The sequence below is a fragment of the Schistocerca americana genome, chromosome 9 (assembly GCF_021461395.2).
Source record: "Schistocerca americana isolate TAMUIC-IGC-003095 chromosome 9, iqSchAmer2.1, whole genome shotgun sequence".
NCBI classification, from domain to species: domain Eukaryota; kingdom Metazoa; phylum Arthropoda; class Insecta; order Orthoptera; family Acrididae; genus Schistocerca; species Schistocerca americana.
This window is the reverse complement of record NC_060127.1, coordinates 3,550,529-3,571,533: the sequence shown is the minus strand read 5'-3', so window position 1 is coordinate 3,571,533 and position 21,005 is coordinate 3,550,529. Positions and strand designations below refer to the sequence as shown.

Below are 21,005 nucleotides of genomic sequence, written 5' to 3'. Positions count from 1 at the left end.
ACCTTAAACAAGTAAACTTTATGGTGAGTAAATTCTCCTCTTTCCATTATTTGTACTGCATCATTTACTAATATGCAATTCTGATAAAATAATGCCAGGCAATTAAGCAGTTAATTATAAATGTGCCAAGTGTTTGGGACAGTTCTACAGTGCTTTGCAAGTCCAGCACCAGCCACGCACTTACTGACACGTCTACCCACCTTGTTAAGGGCACAGACAAGCTTGCGGGCAGTGTTGCAGTCCTGTGGGTTCTGCAAACTGTGCAGCCGCCTCTGGACCAGGTCACTCAGCTCGGCGGCTTCTCGCTCCCGCCATGCCTCGTAGCCGTCCACTCTGGCCAACTCATCAATGTCCGACTGCAGGGACCTGTGTGCGAAGGATACAGTTACGCATTGGAAAAAGTTAATGGTGCACAACAAAAACACCTCAGGAATAGGAGGTATCAAAGATGTTTTGGAACATATACAAACATCTGTTACATGAATCTCTTTACTGTGCTGTCTGTTTAAACTACAGGAGCATCATTGGGTCTCATCATCTTAACATACACAGTACAAATCATAAATGAGGAAAAATACAAGATGTAGCAGCCAAAACATATACAGAAGTAATAAATATACCGAAGTGTGGTTTCTGTAAGTTATAATAGACAATGTGGTGATTTTTCTGATGTAGAAGAAATTTATAATGTTTCTTGCTGCCAAATTATGACAGTAACTTTGTTGTTTTAAAATGGAACTATGATTTTTTTTCTGTGGCTCAAAAGGGGACTTCAACAACATAATGTATGGAACTTTGTAACAACACAGCATCATTTGCCCTAGTGGTCCAAATGTAAGCAGACGCTTAATTCGGGGCTAGTTCATGTGCATATTGTTATGGCGTTTATATCAGGAGCTCAGAATGTTGTTAAATTTCTTCTGGATTTGTAAAGGGCTGTAGTTATCTGGATGAAACTGGCACGCTATCAATCATGTTGGTACCACACACATGGACTGCCTTATGTCAAGTGTGACGTTTCCCAATAACCGCCAGAACAGTTCTGCTGGGAGAAGCATTTATAATTGCTATCAACAAAACAGGGACCAATGATATGAATCCTAGAAAGCCTGCACAGCACATTAGGTGACTGAGGTCATTGTTCATCTATTTCTTTCCGCTAGTGTGGATTTTCAACTCACCAATAGTGCATGTAGTGAAAATCTATTTGCTCATGATCTGTAAATGATACTTCATCTGTAAACAAAAACAAAAAAATGTGGAAAGGGTGAAATGTCTCGCATGCATTCGCAGAACACTCCTTTGGCTGATCCCACTCACCCACTGGAGCCGACTTCTAGTGATGTGTGAATTTTGTGTTACCGCGGGTATGTTAGTTACATTTCTCTCATATATTGCTGTTCTTACTTCAAGGCTTCATGTTTCCAATTTCTTGAATTTTTTAATAATGTTTGCAACTGCAGATGATAAGAGTTTCACGCAATCACGATATATTTCAATATATAACTGCACCACTCCTCGAACAGTTTGGTGATACTGATCATGATGCTGCTGTCTTGATCGAATAGTAACATGTTCCACCTATGTTTTACAATGGCTCTTTCCAGTGCCACAGCAGTTAAGTACACAGTTTCACTAAAAAAAGAAAAAGAAGGAGGGTGTCATAATTCGGCAATTATAAACATTAAAAATTACTTGACTGTTAGATACTTCACCACACTCCCTGCTATAACTTAATGCAATTCACTTACTCATTTTTTATACATTTTGGATGGGCTGTCTTAGCTGTCTCGCCCTGCACTACTCTGAGGAAAAATACACAACATTAAAAACTGTTGTCGATTTTTTTTTTTCTCTTCTGGGCTACTACTTTGCCAAATGAAGAAAAACATTAACCTTCAACCAACACACTGAGAAACTCCGCATTTGGACACAATTTTCTCCCTCAGATGTCTCACACAAAGCAACAAGAGCCTGTTTTATACGAGCGAGCACTGAAAAGATATAGGGGAACAAAAACACACACCTCATCATAAAGTATCAGAAATCATATAGGAACTTGGGAAACACAGGTTGAAAGAGTGGGCTGTCTTCACTACATGAAGTTTGAGCAGCTAACAGAAAGAGTAGTTGATGGCTCTAGAGACAGCGTCATTTGCAACATGGCCACCTCTTACTCCTAGCTCATGAATGCACACAAGAACTTCTAAAGGGAACTGTTATATTTCCCAAGTGATAGCTGTAACAACAAAAATTGCTTAAAGACCAGCTCAGCTAGGAATACATTCCATACTTAAAATATTTTATAAAGAGTAAAGCTGGTTTTTTTTAAAAACTGTAGCTCTTCCTATCTCATTATGAAGTGCATCAAATACACGTATTGTTCCTCTTTGTTGATTACACATGCGAGGAGTTCTCCAAATCGAGAGCATAAGAGGAACACGATAACCATATTGTACAAAAAATACTTTTATTATACATTTTATGACGGTGGTGGCACACAGCTCATAAGCATTTGAAATATGTCACTGTTCTACTATCAAGAGATCATCATCAGGTATCCTGTATACTGAGGGAAAGACCACATGAAATCCATTTCATATTTAACTGTCAATACAATGCTAGCTGATGATGTGTTTCTGTTATATTGTACAACATTCAGTCAATTCATATTAGTTGTACACTGTATGCAACTGTTGTTTTATTACATTGGATTAATTTTCACTGTGTGTGCATTTTACCATTAATAACTTACTGTGCATGTAACTATACTCCTACGTATTATCAGGCAACACATTATATATTCATGATGTTTAATTTTTTTCCACAATGAATTAGAACCTAAATGTTAATGTAAATACTTCATCAAGTCAGCGATGTACTACACACAAAAATGTAGCTTTCATGCACTCCTCTTAAATAAAAACTGAAGAGTGTTGTTTCCTCAAGGCCACAGTGGAGGGGAAAAAAAACACATTGGTGTACAAAATGTACAGACCAGAAAATTCAAATGGACGAGTTGCTACTTATTAGCACTTCACTACTGTTAACATTAATGTTGTTATATACACGTAATATGATATTCCATACAACGTATAGATCACTTAAGTTTTTATACAAACTGTCATTAATGCTTTGAGTTTCATATGATACACAACACATATAAGTGGTATGATACTGGACACTGGGACTGTAAATACTTGTGGTATGCAAAACCCTCTGTATAATTTTTGGCTCAACTTGTGAACATAACTCAGCTGTGTAGTCACTGGTATACAGAATGTCTCTGCACCAAATGTTGGAATTAATGTTCATTCTATATACACTAACAGTGTTTGGTACATTTTTTATTTGACAATGTAATCAGACACATTAGTTTATGTACTTTTAATTTCACTGACTCATGATGAATTTTATGCTGTTTGATGCCATAGCGTAATTACTGCTGTGTAAGCTGTTTAAATTACTTTGTGTTAATATGTGACATCTTAATATGTGAATTATCACAAGCATGTACACCAGGTAGCATTATATTGACAGTGAAATATTGAAACGTGTTCCACAGATTTCCTCCCTGCATACACTGGATACCTGGCGGTCTAAGGATTAAAACTGGTTGTAATAAATGCATATTTCTCAGCAGCTCTTGGTGCTGGAACTATGACATTTTTTAAAAACATTTATGATCTCCCCGTTTCTGTTTCGAGTTCAATAGACCACCCAATGTTGACTGTCAAAGACATCAAAACCAATAACAATAGCATTTGTGTAACCTGGGGCTGAAATAAACAATGAAACAGGCTGAAATAATTTTAACAGCAGCAGTTGCAGAATGAGTGTGACAGTTTATCCACATCCACACACTGTGTAGCACTATGGAGTGCATGGGAAGGGTATTTCTCACTGTACCAAATACTGGTGTTCCTTTCCACTCCATTTGCATATGGTGAATGGGAAGAATGCTTAAATGCCTCTGTAACTTACTTGCATATTAGCCTCTAAAACTGCTACAATATTATGAAAAGGAAAGTTGCTAACTCACCATACAGATGAGTCGCAGATAGGCACAAGAAGAAGACTGTCACAATATAAGCTTTTGGCCACCAATGCCTTTGTCGACACACACGCGCACCAATATTTTGACATTTGAATGCCCCGTCACTTTTATTGAACATTTATGACAATTTAAAACCTTAATGGCTGAGGCTGTACCAATGAGAAAATCAAGAAGTTGGTGAAAGAATATCCCTGACAGCTGGCAGCAGTGTTGCCAGATATGTGCAAATGGCTACAGGGGAAAACAATAGCCATCTACAGAGCTGAGATACCTCATTGTTATTTCCATATACACATACACAAAATAGCATTACATGACTGGGTGAAGTAGATGCATGAAAGAGCAACACTGAGCCCACTGCAACTGTCAGGGACCTTCTTTCACTGACTTTGTTGCAGCAAGTTTACACAACCAATGATGCTGGTCGTCAGATGTCATCAATAGCAATACATTATCCAATAACAGGTAATCAAGTAGCTTTAACTCCATCCCTCAGTTGTTTCACCAGGGAGACAGCAAAAGATCCCAAGCATAATTTAAGCAAATACCTACATATCTATTTATAAAACATGTAGGTTAAACAGACAATATAGTACTACCTTTTTTTTTTTGCATTCAGCATCTGAACACATGCAATATATTATGAGACATGGATGAGTTTTGATACTATCAGTCAAAAATAATAGGACAAAGGACAGAAAGAGGACATTTAAACTGTATGTGACATGTTACGATCTACATTTATGAAGTAAGTATGTCTGACACATGTGGTCTCAACTTGTACACAAACGAAATATCAAAAGTCAGCTTACTTATATGAAACATACAACAAAATGCTACAGTAAACAAGTGTCCCAGCAACTTCTACACAACTGCGCAAAAGACAAACAGAACAGTGACATTTTTTCCTCACCAAAAATATAGAAAATTGTGAAGCCAACAAAGCACATCTCCTGTATTCTGGCATCCCCCCCCCCCCATTTGCTCATACACTATGCTGTCACCTGTGGTGCTCATGGGCCATGTCGAGGACGTGTCCCACATGGTCTGCTAACTGCTGCTGCCGCTCACCGCCCAGCGCATTGCCCATCTCGGCCAGCTGCTTCTGCAGGTGCCGTAGCTCCGCTGACACGTAGTACCACATCTCCTGAGAGCCCTGTGCCACACGCCTCCGTGCCACCTCGTATCGCTGCTCCGGCTCGTCGTGCTGCTCTGGGGGCAAAATGTTACATGTTGCTATCGAAACTGTTTTTGGTCAAATGACACAGAGATTCAGTTTTTCTGAAAGCATGTATGGAAACCTTACAAGCTCAGGCTAAATATAATGCAACAAAATGTGAGGTTTGGTTTGGCATTTAGATCTTACCACAACATAAAGCCACTAGCAACCAATCACAAATAAATAAATAAATGACATCAGTCAATAGTGAATTATTGCAAATCAAAATTGGACAATAACTGTTAGGATTCTTCATTAAGATAAAAAAATGTGACACTGTCAATGGCTGGCTAATTAGCCTGAACATGGAGGCAAAGACTACGAATATCAGTCTGTGCTGTATTAAAATGTGTGTGTCAGAGTTTCGAAACAGTGTACACTCCAATGCAGGGTAGAGGATTCAGTTTGGATACAATATCCTGGGCTGTGGCTCAGCCATTTCTCTGCAATAAAGTTTGTACAGTAGGGAATAGGTATTACTGGGATTAGGATACAAGCCATGCTTGGATAACTCAGTCAGGAAGAGCAAAACATACCAATGGTCAGGTCCCATGTTGGAGACCCAGTTTGGCAGACAGTTCCAATTTGCCAAGAAGTTCTTCACTCTTAACATTTTGTGTAGGAGTTGGTAAAAATAAATAAACAAACAAATTTTTAGCATGTTTCATACTTTTATAGCAATCTATCAAAATGAAAAAGAGCTTAACTTAATTCACAGCGTTCCCTGAAATTAGCAACGGGTGCTGTACCAATATGCACATCAATGTGTTCCTGAAGTACACTAGCAATCTGCTAGTCATGGCACACCATCACTAGGTACCATGTTAGTAACGGGAGGACGACGGTTCAATCCCGTCTCCGGCCATCCTGATTTAGGTTTTCCGTGATTTCCCTAAATCGCTTCAGGCAAATGCCGGGATAGATCCTTTGAAAGGGCACGGCCGATTTCCTTCCCCATCCTTTCCTAACCCGAGCTTGCGCTCCATCTCTAATGACCTCGTTGTCGACGGGACGTTAAACACTAAATCTCCTCCTCCTCCTCCTCCATGTTAGTAACCCCCCCCCCCCCAAGCTAGGCAGCTGGAAGGAGGTATGATATGGTCAGGTAGCAGGTAGTTTCCTGGATTCCTGCATATCGTCATCAACTTCCACAAACTCCTGCTCTACAAGTAATGTGCCATTCCATGTCGTGTACAGTGACAAATGACTAGAGTCAACTCAGGTCTTTCAATGTATAAGAATAAGATGTGGTAAAGTAAAGAACAACTTATTATGTGAAAAACTTTACCATTACAAGGCTAAGAATGCATTACAAATAAAGTAGAAGCTTCAGATGTCTTAATGGTAAACATTACATGAAATTAAAAATATGGTATATACAGCAACCATGACAAAATGTTACAGAACCAGTTGTTCCTAGCCTATTTTACATACATAAAATACAGGTGCACATGAAAGACAAAGAAACCCCTTTTTTTTGTCAGTTACCCAACAATACAATATTTTTCTATTGACTGAATTTCCCGCACAGCAAAGTTCAAGAGATGATGTGCATATTTAAAGAACAAAATACATGTATCATTTGGAACAAATTACACCTATATTCCAAACTAAGCATGGGAACAAAAGAGAGAGAGAAATGGCAATAAATACAGGCAGACATACAAAATCAATACATGATAACATGCTGCATAGCCAGATTCATTAAGAAAGTAGAATATGTTGCTACAGTGGTCTTTTCTGTGTCAAAATAGTTTAAAATCGAAAGGAGGGGGGGGGGGGGGGCGTGAGATGAAAATTTAATGACCTTTAGAGGCAGAGCTGAAACTCGATAGGGAAGGATAAGGAATTAAACTGGCTGTGTCCGGGAGTATTACACTTGAAATTACCACTTTTGCCCTTCCAGATTTAAATGTTCTATAGTCTTACATTATTTAAATAGTGTCAACTGAAATCATTTACAATAGTTGCTGCACTAGCCTTTAAACTGCACATTACAAAAGTAAATAAATGGTGGTGAGGAGGAGAAACTGTGCAGCTCACCGATGTCGGAGTACTTGTCATCGAAGGGCGCTGGCTGCGGCTGTGTGGCTGCCGGCCCATCCAGCAGCGACTCTGCGCGGCGCAACTTCTCCTGAAGGTCACGTAGCACTGCCTCCCGTTCCTCTGGCCTCAGTGACATGTCCTTCCTGCGGAGGAAAAGAGGAAACAAATGTGACAGGGTGTCACTTCTGCCTATGTTTGTGCTAACACTGTCTGAAAATATCTAGGTAACAATCAGGTTTCCCAACTGTCGCCGAGTTGTAGTGACACACAATATAGTTTACTGAAGAATTTCTACGAAGAGAGAGTAGATAATGTGAAGCCCAGCTCTGACAATATGCACGTGGCCACCTCTCCCATGCAAATACAATGGTGGTTTCTTTCGTACATCCGACCACCCTTTTGCACACAATTTTTAACTGATGATTCACACTTCATATGCACTGCTAGCAACAAGAAGGGCAGTCACATATGTCAGGTGTCTCAGGCAGGCTGAGAGTTACCCAGTGTCACCGATTAGTTGACTAATCAGTTGACTGATGGCTCAACCTCCTTGTTATAGACAGAATGCAGCTCCTCTTCACAAGGAGCTGCAGCCAATAAGTTGTGTCCACAACAAGGTATCACTTGCATCAGGCAGAAATTTATGATGACTATTCTAATTACTACATTTGTAATTAACTTCTGTGGTACCTATGTCTGGTGCTAACAACAGATACAGTATTCATGTGTCACTTTACACACCTTTCAATGAGGGTCTGGTCATCATCAATTACTAATAAAGGCTTTTGTTGGCATTCTGCATTCACTTGCTCTTATGGTAATACTGTAGCACTCACCAGGAAGAATGATGATAACAAGCATATTCTCCTATGATGGCAGTGGCAGTACTTCACACACACACACACACACACACACACACACACACACACACACACACACACACACACACACACACACACACACACACACACACACAGTTTTATCCACTACTGCATACTAAGCAAACATTTACGTAATTGTACTGATTCTTAAAACCACTGCGAACTTCTTGTACATTGGTAAAGTTAAAAACCTGTTTAAATAAATATTGTTTACTGGAATTTACACTCCTGAGAGTAAATAAGAGTAGCTAATGAGATATTCTTGGACATGTTACGGCTTTTGCACAAGACTATAAAACTCATCTCTCGACACTAGACAGAGACGCACAGTCTTACGCAGATATTATATGTACTTCTAGTTCTGTGGAGTAGGCGTTTTGCATTTCATCCTAAACTCACTACCATTATTAACCAAACATACAATGCAGGGAGTAAAAGTATATAGTGACTGGGTGTAAGATGCTTGAAGAGGCTTCTGCAAGATGTTACATTGTCAACTTTAACAATATTCTTAATGCTTGATTCTGTAGAATAAATACATTTTATCATATCAATTGCACTGCCACAAAAGAATAGCACACACTTACAAGACTAACCGTCTCCTCAACAGGACAACACAATGAGAGATAGTTTTTTTTTTTAAGTCTTAGGCTAGTTAGCGAGCTGGACAGCTGTCCAATGGCTCGCTTATCTGATACAGGCTTTTGCAATGACATGGGAGGTGACAAATTACAGGTTATAATCTTCATTTCTACTTAAATGCGGGTGTGTAAGATGAATATTCAGTTTAATGACAAGTAAGTAGATAACACCTTTACACCATGCAAATCATACATTTCTAAATGAAACTTTCTATAGAATAGAAGCTGCCCACAAGCAACACACTTTTCAGCTTAGTTTCAAATTCAGATTTCATATCTTTGAGACTCAATGACTTACCAATGTCATCAGAAACCTTGATATCCACACCCCTCTGGGCTGAAGTCAACTTTAATACAGTCCATTTTCTTCTTCTAGTGTTGCACTTATAGTCTCCATTTCTTCTCAACAAATAATCAAGAACTAATTTCACAATTTAATTTAAACACTGGGGTTATGTAGCGAAAATTGAGAATACTCCTTCCACAGCTGTCTACAAGATGATCAGTGGTGCAGGTCAGATCACATATTATTCTTATAGGATGCTCTTGGCAATGAAAACTTTGCCTGAAACACAGGCTATCCCATATAACATAACTCAATGAAAATAATAGGAGTGCCATTAGTAAACTTACTGATTTGTGTCTCTGCAAGACTTGCAATGACATGAAATGCAGAAGTGGCTGAAATGAGGGGTTAAGAAATTTTAATATATTTATCCCGTTTTAATACTCATCAATTCAAGAAGGAAGAGAAGCAATTGCCAATGGGAGCACAAGTTCCAAATACACAAACTCACTTTTTATCGTAACTGATTTAGAGAAAAATTCAGATCTTGGTGGGTGAACTAGTATTTGGATTCCATCACCCTAAACCCAAGTTCATTCTTTAAACCAAAAATAGGATAGCAGAGTGAACTGAACAGCCCTCGGCCATGTTTTTTGAAGTCGAAACATAGGGGCACTGCACAAGGAAATTACGAAACACGGGATAAAATAATAAATTCATGTAAACTTAAAAGACATGTGCAACACTAATGGACAATTTCTTTAAACAGTAGCCTATGCACAAGATTATTCATAGGTTTATTCCTTTGCGTGTGCAATTATACACTGTGCACACATTAGGCACGATTTAGAAAAGAATCATTTGTAAAATTCATTAACAGATTCTCATATGGACAATACTAATGTTCGATACTATAAGCACTTGTGGTCATGTGGTTAGCGTCGTACTAAGTACATTCGCGTCCTGGTACATCCAACCCCCTGCGATATCCATGTTTGTAACACATTCTGGGGCTTTCTTATTCTCGTGATGTATGTATGGTCTACAGAAGTCCTGACTGACTGACACAAGATCACACAGTCAAAACGGATAAGGATAGAAGTTTCTAATTTGGAGAGGGTGTGGGTGGTGTGCTGTAGGCATCGCTTAAGAAGAAATTTTTCGAAATTAAATCCCTACGAGGAGGAAAAAGTTTTTTGAAAATATGTCGCTATTAAGGCAGTTTTGAAGCTAGACTGACGAAAATTAGAATCTGGTTTCTCGGTCACAAAAAATAGAAATATGTTTCGGCACTTTTGGAAATATAATCCCTACAGGGATGAAGTGATTTTTTTAAAAAATAAATTATTAAAAAACTGCTAAAGTATGATTAAGGTTACATCTGTTGACTTATCGGTTGTGATTAAAAAAATTACTGCTTTTTGGAAGTTAAGCCCTTATATGGGTGGAACAGGGGATGAAAACATTTCGTTATATCAAAAACTTTTAAAGCTATATTTATGAAATTGTTATCTTACTTCTCGGTTACTTATAAGGAAATGTATATTAAGTGATACAAGTTTCCATGGAAATACGCCCAAAAGAACGCCACAGGCATAATTAACAAAACCTTGTACTCTAGCTACTTGAATCGGTTTTTGGTCAGAAGTACCTGCTTCTGTGGGTTTAAATAGTGTGGAAGGTATTGCAATTTGTGAACATAAAATTTCGATAAAAAATCTGTGCAGACCATACATACAGTCTACGCGAGCGAAGCAGCGGGCGTTTTTTTAAAAGAAAGTTTACGTATAAAAGCGTGCTCTATCAGGAATGAGTTTCTTCAGGTCTGTAATCCCTGTCTGTTAAAAAAAAAAAAAAAAAAAAAAAAACGGGCTATGAAATTACTGTGAGTGAAACAACCGGCAACTCCATTTTTTTCCGAATATTTCACGATTTCCAAGGGTGTGGTTAGGTAGAAATCTAAGAGCACCGATTAAATTGCTGCGAATGAAAAGAGCAACAATCATCTTTGTAGTCTTGCCTTTCAAAAACATTCAGTTACACTCGAATCCTTAACAACGGTTTCGTAAACTTGGCCGCTGAGACAGAGATCGCCACAGAGCGAACGATGTGCACCACGTGACAGATTTCAGCCGAACTCCATGTGCATGCCGTGGTACTTCCTCATTTTTGTCATTCGGTCTCAGTGACTTCCGAAAATACGCTATACAATAGCACAGCGCGGCACCGCAGGGGGCATTAAATATCGTGCCACAGCTCACCCTACCTCTTTGGTCTAGACCAATGCACCATCTGACTCAGCGAAGCAGCGATACCATGTCCTTCGAGATGGGGCTCATGTTGGCACTAATGACGCCTGTCACTTGGGTTCAGAGGCGGACGTGAACACTGCTGTCCTCGCTCCGGGTACAAGCAGAGCTCAAATTTTGCATTATCTTACTCAGAATTGATCGAAATTCTTTGGTTCAGAATCGAGTGGGAGTGGATGGTCTCATCCACAGAGTATAAATATCTGTGTAGTTAGCGTTCATGTGCGCAGAACGAGAATTATGTACGCAACATCTGCTTCAGCTCAAGTCTCGTGAGTTTGGCTCCAAGATGTGAAGAGCAACAGTATTCTGCTTTTTCGTCCAGTATCATAGCTCACATTTCACTTTATTTACATTACAGCCAACGATTTTTTCTGCGTTTTCCAGTGCACTTATTGTCGAATATTTTCTAATTAATAACGTTACGATATAAATGTAAGCAGCTCAGAAGCGTCGCGGCGGGAGAGGAAAATAGTAAAAAAATGCATTTGGAACAATGAAATTGTAACAGTAAATTTGGTAAGCGGTTTGCAGTAAATGCTCGTCCATTACCATTTTCAGTTTTTCTTTATTTTCCATTCTGATTTTTATAGAAAAGTATCTACAACATTTTTTTTGCTATTTCATCGGAAAGGTGAAACCATACACTAGGAAAAAGTAAAAAAACACGAGATCAATGCTCGAATTTTGGAGTAATAGAAGACGTAACAGTCTACAATACTTTTTTACTTTTTCTATAGCACCGATTCATATTGCTAAATCTGTTCTAATTAACTGCGTCACAATCACACTATAGGAAACTGTCTCGACCAGAAATACACACAAGGGTTTGAGAACCAACATTACAAAAAAAAACAATTGCGGAGTAGACCTGCGATTGGATTCAAGACTTTCTTGCAGACAGAACTCAACACGTCGCTCTTAACGGGACTAAATCGACAAATAGAAAGGTAATATCCGGAGCACCACAGCGAAGTGCGATAGGGCCATTGCTGTTAACAATATATATATAAATGACTTAGTATAAAGCTCTTTAAGGCCATTCGCAGATGATGCAGTCGTCTATACCAAAGTAGCAACGCCAGAAGATAGTAAGAATTTGCACAACGACCTGCAGAGAATTGATGAATGGTGCAAACTCTGGCAGTTGACCCTGAATGTAAATAAATGTAACATATTGCACATACATAAGAAAAAGAAATCCACTACTGTACAGCTACACTATTGATGACAAACAGCTGGCGAAACTATCCAGAGCGACCTTGAGTGGAATGACCATTCAAAACAGATAGAGGGAACAGCAGACACCAGACTCAGATTCGTCGAAAGGATCTTAAGGAAATGTAACTCATCCACGAAAGAAGTGGCTTATAAGGCGCTTGTTCGCCCTATTTTTGAGTATTTTTCCATCTATCTGGGATCCCTATCAGGTAGGACTGACAAAGGAGATAGAGAAGATCCACCGAAGAGCGGCGCGTTTCGTCGGGATCGTTTAGGTGACGGGAGAGCCTTACGGGGATGCTAAACAAACTCCACTGACAGACGTTACAAGAGAGGCGTTGTGCATCACGGAGAGATTTACTATTGAAATTTCGGGACAGCACTTTTCAGGAGAAGTCGGACAATATATTACTTCCCCCCACATACATCTCGCGTATTGACCACGAGGAGAAAATTCGATAAATTAGAGCGAATACAGAGGTTTACAGACAATAGTTCTTCCCACCCACTATTCGCGAGTGGAACAGGGTTAGAGGAATCAGATAGAGGTACCGGAAGTTCCCTCCGCCATACACCATTAGGTGGCTTGCGGAGTATGATGTAGATGTAGAGAACATTAACCAGACTGTCCGTATATAATTTTTACACGCATATGAACATAGGATCAGTATGTATACATTGACTGGCAGTTTACTCAGACACACTTGCAAATTTATCTAGCACCTGTCTCGTAAACACATTGCCATAAAATCGCAGAAGTTACCTCTACAATACGAGACTTTATATGTTGAAAAATATCGAGGCACGCTATTATAAAGTGCCTCATATTGATATGACATTTACAGTTGTACATACCTATGAAAAGTAACTGTCCCTACTTTCACATAATTCTCTTTACATCAGTAGCAACGACAATACAGCACCAAAACTCCAACGTGCAGAAACGTTTATAAAACAAGGTGAATACGTGTAATATCAAAGTTGTGCTATTACCGCAGATTGCAGACAAGCAGCATCGTCCTAAAACAACATGATAAGCCCGGTTTGATTGTTGAGAACATGCGCAGCGGCCTCTGCCACTAAACCAGAGACTCTGTGATGGTGCACTAAGCAGGAGAAGCAGCTATTCGGGCAGCAGAGTACTTACCGAGTGCTTTTTTCCTTTAAGAACGCTAGACGTTAACTCGAGGGATAGACGCTCACCAGTCGATACGCAGAATTAGAAATAATATTGCGCACAAAGGAAAACGCCTTCGAATGTTAAAATTTTGACACTAAATGGCAGAACCATTCGTACGAAAGTCCTAAATTTACTGCCATCTACGTACAATGTCTCGCTCAACTTATACTCAGTACAGATGGCTGAGTGAAACTCGAAGACGAAAACTTTGAAATATTCAACGACGTACGGAACGTATATCGAAAAGACAGATTACACACCACAGGAACAGAGTACGGGAAAGGGGGGTGGGGGTATGGTGGTCGTTCAGGCGCTCGTAAACGATCAAACTTGTTTGTCAAATCTACTCTTACCTAGGACGGATCTGTCAAATAGACCCGTACATGCCGGCCCTGTGGCCGAGCGGTTCTAGGCGCTTCAGTCTGGAACCGCGCGACCGCTACGGTCGCAGGTTCGAATGCTCAGAGCCATTTGACCCGTACACAATCCAACAAAGATAATCTATTTAGCCTCACTTTTGAAGCAGACGCAGTTCGTGTATCCTGTATTTTGACGCTAGTTGGAATGGCTACAAATTCAAATAAATCATTTCTAACATACCGTTAGACTTTGGCACCTTTTTAAGAAAAATAAGTAATCAATACACTTGGCCTGGGTATTGTTTAAAATGAGAAACACGCACATGAAAACAATGTTACATTGGGAGCCTGAAGATTAGATCTACTTTCTCCGAAAGGGCAGTGGAATTTTTTACAACTTTGCCCTCACATTGAAAAACAAGGCAAACATGCGAAAAGTTATTCTCTTCTACTTGGTGCTCTAATGAAAGATGATTAAAATATTACAACATGGGAACATATAGGCGCTACAGCCTGGAGCCGAGCGACCGCTACGGTCGAAGGTTCGAATCCTGCCTCGGGCATGGATGTGTGTGATGTCCATAGGTTAGTTAGGTTTAATTAGTTCTCCAAGTTCTAGGCGACTGATGACCTAAGAAGTTAAGTCGCACAGTGCTCAGAGCCATTTGAACCATTTTTTTGGGAACATATAGCCTACATCGTTCGTGGAAAAACCGGAAAAGCTCGAATTTTTTATTTTATTGCACACCCGCTTGTATAATGTGCGTAGAACATATTTCCTTCTTACCCTCTTCCTGCGTAATACGAGGGCTATCCACAAAGTACATTACGTTTTGGAATTAAAAATAAATAAACTATTGGAAATTTTTTTATTATATACAGATGAAAGCCACACTTAAATACTACTTTTCTACATAGTTGCCATTTAAATTAAGGCACTTATCGCAGCGATGGACGAGCTTGGAAATTCCTTCGTCGTAAAATTCGGCCGCCTGCGCCTTCAACCACGTGGTTATCTCTTCTTGAAGCTGTGCGTCGTCATCAAAACGCTGCATAGCCAACCACTTCTTCATTGCTGGGAATATGTGGAAGTCGCTCGGTGCCAGGTCGGGACTGTACGGCGGGTGAGGAAACAACTCCCACTTAAAAGATTCGAGAACATCACGAGTGGCATTTGCCGTGTGGGCCCGGGCGTTGTCGTGAATCGGCAAGATCTTTGAGCCCAACTTTCCCCTGCGCTTGTTTTGTATTGCTCTTCTGAGGTTGTGCAGAGTTTGGCAATACCTTTGAGAGTTTATGGTAGTGCCTCGTTCCAGGAAATCCACAAAAATCACACCTTTTCTGTCCCAAAAGACAGTCATTACGTGGTTGAAGGCGCAGGCGGCCGAATTTTACGACTAAGGAATTTCCAAGCTCGTCCATCGCTACGATAAGTGCCTTAATTTAAATGGCAACTATGTACAAAAGTAGTATTTAAGTGTGGCTTTCATCTTTATATAATAAAAAAATTTCCAATACTTTATTTTTATTCCAAAACGTAATGTACTCTGTGGATAGCCCTCGTATATGGCTGGAAAAGATGTAACGCCTCTACCATTTCGGTAACTGCCAATACTATTTGGTTTTTATCCTTCATCTTAGTTTCTATAGTTGTGGAAACTAACGACGTGGTGAGAGAAATTGTAATAAAACTATTATCTACCAAACATACGTGGAGAAACTTCAATAAACACAACGTCCACTGTCTTGTCAAATTTTCAGTTTGTCAAAATTTCTGTCAAACACGCTCTATGACTGATAAACGCATCAAACAGCACAGTACACTGTGAAATATTGAGCATACATGTCATCATAGCGACGACAGTTACTAAAGTTATAAGCCCGCGCGGTCTAACGTGCTGCTTTCTGGGCGGGTAGGCGTGCCGATCTCCGGCACGAATCCGCCCGGTGGATTAGCGTCGAGATCCGGTGTGCTGGCCAGCCTATGAATGGTTTTTAGAAGATTTTCCATCTGCCCTCAGCGAATACAGGCTGGTTCCCCTTATTCCGCCTCAGCTACACTATGTCGGCGATTGCTGCGCGAAACACCGTTTCCACATACTCGTACACCATACCTCCTCTACACACAAACATCTGGGGTTACACTCGTCTGGTATGAGACGTCTCCCCGAGGGGGTTGGGGGGGGGGGGGGAGGGGGGGGGGCACTGGAGGCCGAAACGCATAATAACCTTGGATTTCTGTGGCTTGTTGCGAACCACGGAGGGATGAAGCCTCTCCGTCGTTTCTAGGTAGATTAGATTAGTTTTTCGTTTCTGAGGAGATCCTTGTGGATGTGGAACATGTCAATTTTTTTTAGCTGAAATAACAGTACTAATAGTATGAATATACACAATACATCATTTGTTTCTATTAAAAAATTCGGCAATGGAGTAGAAGGAGTTGGCCACTAGTAAGTCTTTCAGGCTTCTTTTAAACTGATGTTTATTTGTAACTAAATTTTTTATGTTTGCTGGCAAATTATTGAAGATGAGTGTTCCTGAGTAGTGGACCCCTTTTTGAACTAAAGTAAGTGCTTTTAAGTCTTTGTGCAGATCATTTTTATTCCTGGTATTGTATGTATTAACTGAGCTGCTTGTTGGAAAAAGAGATATATTATTTAGGACAAATTTCATTAAGGAGTAAATATACTGAGAGGCAGTGGTTAGTATACCCAGTTCTTTGAAGAGGTTTCTACATGACGTCCGTGAATTTACTCCACAAATAATACGTATTACACGCTTTTGGACTCTGAAAACTTTTGTTTGACTTGAAGAGTTACCCCAAAATATTATACCATTATTGAATGAAAGTAGGCAAAGTATGCAAGATTTTTCATTTTTATGTCGCCTGTGTCTGTTAACACTCGAATTGCAAATACAGATTTGTTAAGGCGTTTCTGCAGTTCTGTGGTGTGCTCCTCCCAACTGAATCTATTATCAAGTTGTAATCCCAGGAATTTGAGACTGTCAACCTCTTCTATCTGCTCTTCTTCATACTTTATGCATATGCTGGGTGGAAACCTCTTACAGGTTCTGAATAGCATGTAGTGAGTCTTTTCAAAGTTTAATGTCAGGGAGTTGGCTTTAAACCATTTATTAATATCCATGAAAATATCATTAGCAGATCTTTCTAGAACTACACTCGACATGCTATTTATTGCAATACTTGTGTCATCTGCAAACAAAACGAACTCTGCTTCTGGCAGTGTAACTGATGAGAGGTCATTAATGTACACAAGAAAAAGCAATGGCCCTAAGATGTATCCTTGTGGGACACCACATGTAATTTCTTCCCATTCTGATGATGACTGATTACTTAATTCACTAGTCTCTTGTACTGACATCCTTTGTTTCCTGTTAGCTAGGTATGACTTGAACCATTTTGCAGCACTGCCCGTGACACCATAGAATTCTAATTTATTTAAAAGGATGTTGTGGTTCACACAATCAAATGCCTTTGACAAATCACAGAAAATACCTGCTGCTTGTAATTTGTTATTTAATGAATTAAGTACATTTTCACTGTAGGTGTAAATAGCCTTCTCGATATCAGAATCCTTCAGAAATCCAAACTGTGTTCTTGATAATATGTTATTTGTGGTCAGATGGTTGAGAAATTTTTGAGAATGCTGGCAAAAGTGAAATCGGTCTGTAGTTTGATGGTATCTCTTTATCCCCTTTCTTGAATAGAGGCTTAACATCTGCATATTTTAGCCAGTCAGGAAATGCCCCAGTTATAATTGATTGGTTACACAAGTAACTTAGAATTGTACTAAACTCACAAGAACATGCCTTAGTTAACTTTGTTGATATTTCATCGTAACCACTAGAATGCTTTGTTTTCAAAGATTTTATTATGGAAGTTATTTCTTTTGGTGAAGTGAGTGACATATTCATGTAGCTGAAGCTATTTGTAAAGGCTAGTTTCAGATATACAAGGGCATTATTTACTGATCCTGACAATCGGGTTTAATACAATACAAAGTTAATAAAGCCATAAAGAAGGCTAGCACAGTATTTATGTTGGAAAGAGCAGGTAAGCCAGTGGTTAGCATCCTACTCAGAACATAAATGGATACCATTTATATCCAGTACGATCGGCACGCAGTACTTACGTGCAAAGTTTGTACGGATTGCAGATCGCGCTCTGGAGAAGCACTTGGACTGAGGGCTGAAAAGACAGCACAAAATGTAGATGAAGCACAGGCTATTGCCATCGCGACTCATAAAAGAATGCAGAAATGTAAACCGGCGACAGCTAACAGAAATTCGTGCGTCTACAAGCAGATAGATGCGCGAAACCTACAACTTCCCCCGTCATATCTTAGCGAAAGAACTTGCCGACGACCTGAGAAAATTCTGGTCGAACATAAAACCACCAAGTGGGTCGAAGACTTTATTCAGACACTCGTCGACCATTCTGGTGTGTTAACAGAAGACACCATAAGGAAAGCTCAAGTTTTAAATTTCGCGTAACGCGGGTACATCGTACAGGCATACCATCGTTAGAAGGTTACACCCATTCCCGTAGGGAACACACAGAAAAAGGCATCCATGTCGTTGAGAAGCGGCTGAAAGAACTGAAAACAAGTAAGTCACCATGTCCGGCTGGAATCCCAGTTCGGTTTCACAGAGACTACTCTTCGGCCCCTTACTTAGCTTGCATCTATCGCGAATCTCTCGCCCAGTGCAAACACCCAAGCGACCGGAAAAGAATTATAGGTGACTCGAGTACACGAGAAGGATAAAACAATGGACTCGCAAAATTACAAACTAGTATCTGTAACATCAGTTTGCTGCAGAATTCAACATATTCTTAGACCGAACATAATAAATTTCCTTGAGACAGAAAAACTTCTGTCCACGAATCAGCACGGGGTTAGAAAGCATCGCTCATGAGAAACTCGTTTTGCTCTTTCCTCACACGGCATCTTGCGCACTATGGATGAAGGGCAACGGGTTGAATCCATGTTCCCAGATTTCCGAAAAGCGTTTGGCACGGTGGGGTCGCAAAATGCGGAAGAGGCTCCCAGATATGTGAGAGACTCTAAGACGTTCCAAGTAGGAGAACCCAGTACGCTGCCGTGGACGGTGAGTGTTGATCAGAGACAAGGGTGTCGTCATGAGCGTGGAGAGGATCAGGAGAAAAGGAATCACTAGCTGCGATACAGAGCACCCTCCGCCATCTACCGAATGTTGGCTTGCAGAGCGTACACGTAGATGAAATTTACATACTAAATCTATCTTACATGCCACATAGTAGTGCGATTAAAAATCTTATTACAACAATAGCCATGGACATGGACGAACTCCTCCCTGTACAACAAAAGAAAATTACTTCTGAAATCTCCAAAATTATTTAGGACCAAATGAGACGCATCAGCGAAGATAATCACAAAGTAATAATTGACCAATGTAGTGCCTACATTCCGAATTATTAACAAGGAATTAAAAGCACTTGATGCAATTGGTGTAAACTCCAACGAAGACAACACGTTATTTACAATATAAAACTGATGAGTATAAGAATAAAATTACAATATTGTGAAAAGCTAAGTTGCTACTCACCATATAGCGTAGATGCTGAGTCGCAGATAGGCACAACAAAAAAACTGTCACAAATATACACTCCTGGAAATTGAAATAGGAACACCGTGAATTCATTGACCCTGGAAGGGGAAACTTTATTGACACATTCCTGGGGTCAGATACATCACATGATCACACTGACAGAACCACAGGCACATAGACACAGGCAACAGAGCATGCACAATGTCGGCACTAGTACAGTGTATATCCACCTTTCGCAGCAATGCAGGCTGCTATTCTCCCATGGAGACGATCGTACAGATGCTGGATGTAGTCCTGTGGAACGGCTTGCCATGCCATTTCCACCTGGCGCCTCAGTTGGACCAGCGTTCGTGCTGGACGTGCAGACCGCGTGAGACGACGCTTCATCCAGTCCCAAACATGCTCAATGGGGGACAGATCCGGAGATCTTGCTGGCCAGGGTAGTTGACTTACACCTTCTAGAGCACGTTGGGTGGCACGGGATACATGCGGACGTGCATTGTCCTGTTGGAACAGCAAGTTCCCTTGCCAGTCTAGGAATGGTAGAACGATGGGTTCGATGACGGTTTGGATGTACCGTGCACTATTCAGTGTCCCCTCGACGATCACCAGTGGTGTACGGCCAGTGTAGGAGATCGCTCCCCACACCATGATGCCGGGTGTTGGCCCTGTGTGCCTCGGTCGTATGCAGTCCTGATTGTGGCGCTTAACTGCACGGCGCCAAACACGCATACGACCATCATTGGCACCAAAGCAGAAGCGACTCTCATCGCTGAAGACGACACGTCTCCATTCGTCCCTCCATTCAAGCCTGTCGCGACACCACTGGAGGCGGGCTGCACGATGTTGGGGCGTGAGCGGAAGACGGCCTAACGGTGTGCGGGACCGTAGCCCAGCTTCATGGAGACGGTTGCGAATGGTCCTCGCCGATACCCCAGGAGGAACAGTGTCCCTAATTTGCTGGGAAGTGGCGGTGTGGTCCCCTACGGCACTGCGTAGAATCCTACGGTCTTGGCGTGCATCCGTGCGTCGCTGCGGTCCGGTCCCAGGTCGACGGGCACGTGCACCTTCCGCCGACCACTGGCGACAACATCGATGTACTGTGGAGACCTCACGCCCCACGTGTTGAGCAATTCGGCGGTACGTCCACCCGGCCTCCCGCATGCCCACTATATGCCCTCGCTCAAAGTCCGTCA

General features: G+C 40.7%; 1 protein-coding gene across 1 annotated transcript in view; it reads right to left on the bottom strand.

Annotated features, from left to right (window-relative positions):
• The window catches only part of LOC124550846 (alpha-(1,6)-fucosyltransferase), a 315,823-nt gene that overhangs the window by 55,987 nt on the left and 238,831 nt on the right, over positions 1-21,005 (bottom strand). Inside the window, exons 6-8 of the mRNA XM_047125574.1 lie at positions 7,320-7,465; positions 5,062-5,269; positions 201-366 (exon numbers count right to left, since the gene is read on the bottom strand). Coding sequence (XP_046981530.1) covers positions 201-366; positions 5,062-5,269; positions 7,320-7,465 — 520 coding nt within the window. The remainder of the gene's footprint in view (positions 1-200; positions 367-5,061; positions 5,270-7,319; positions 7,466-21,005) is intronic.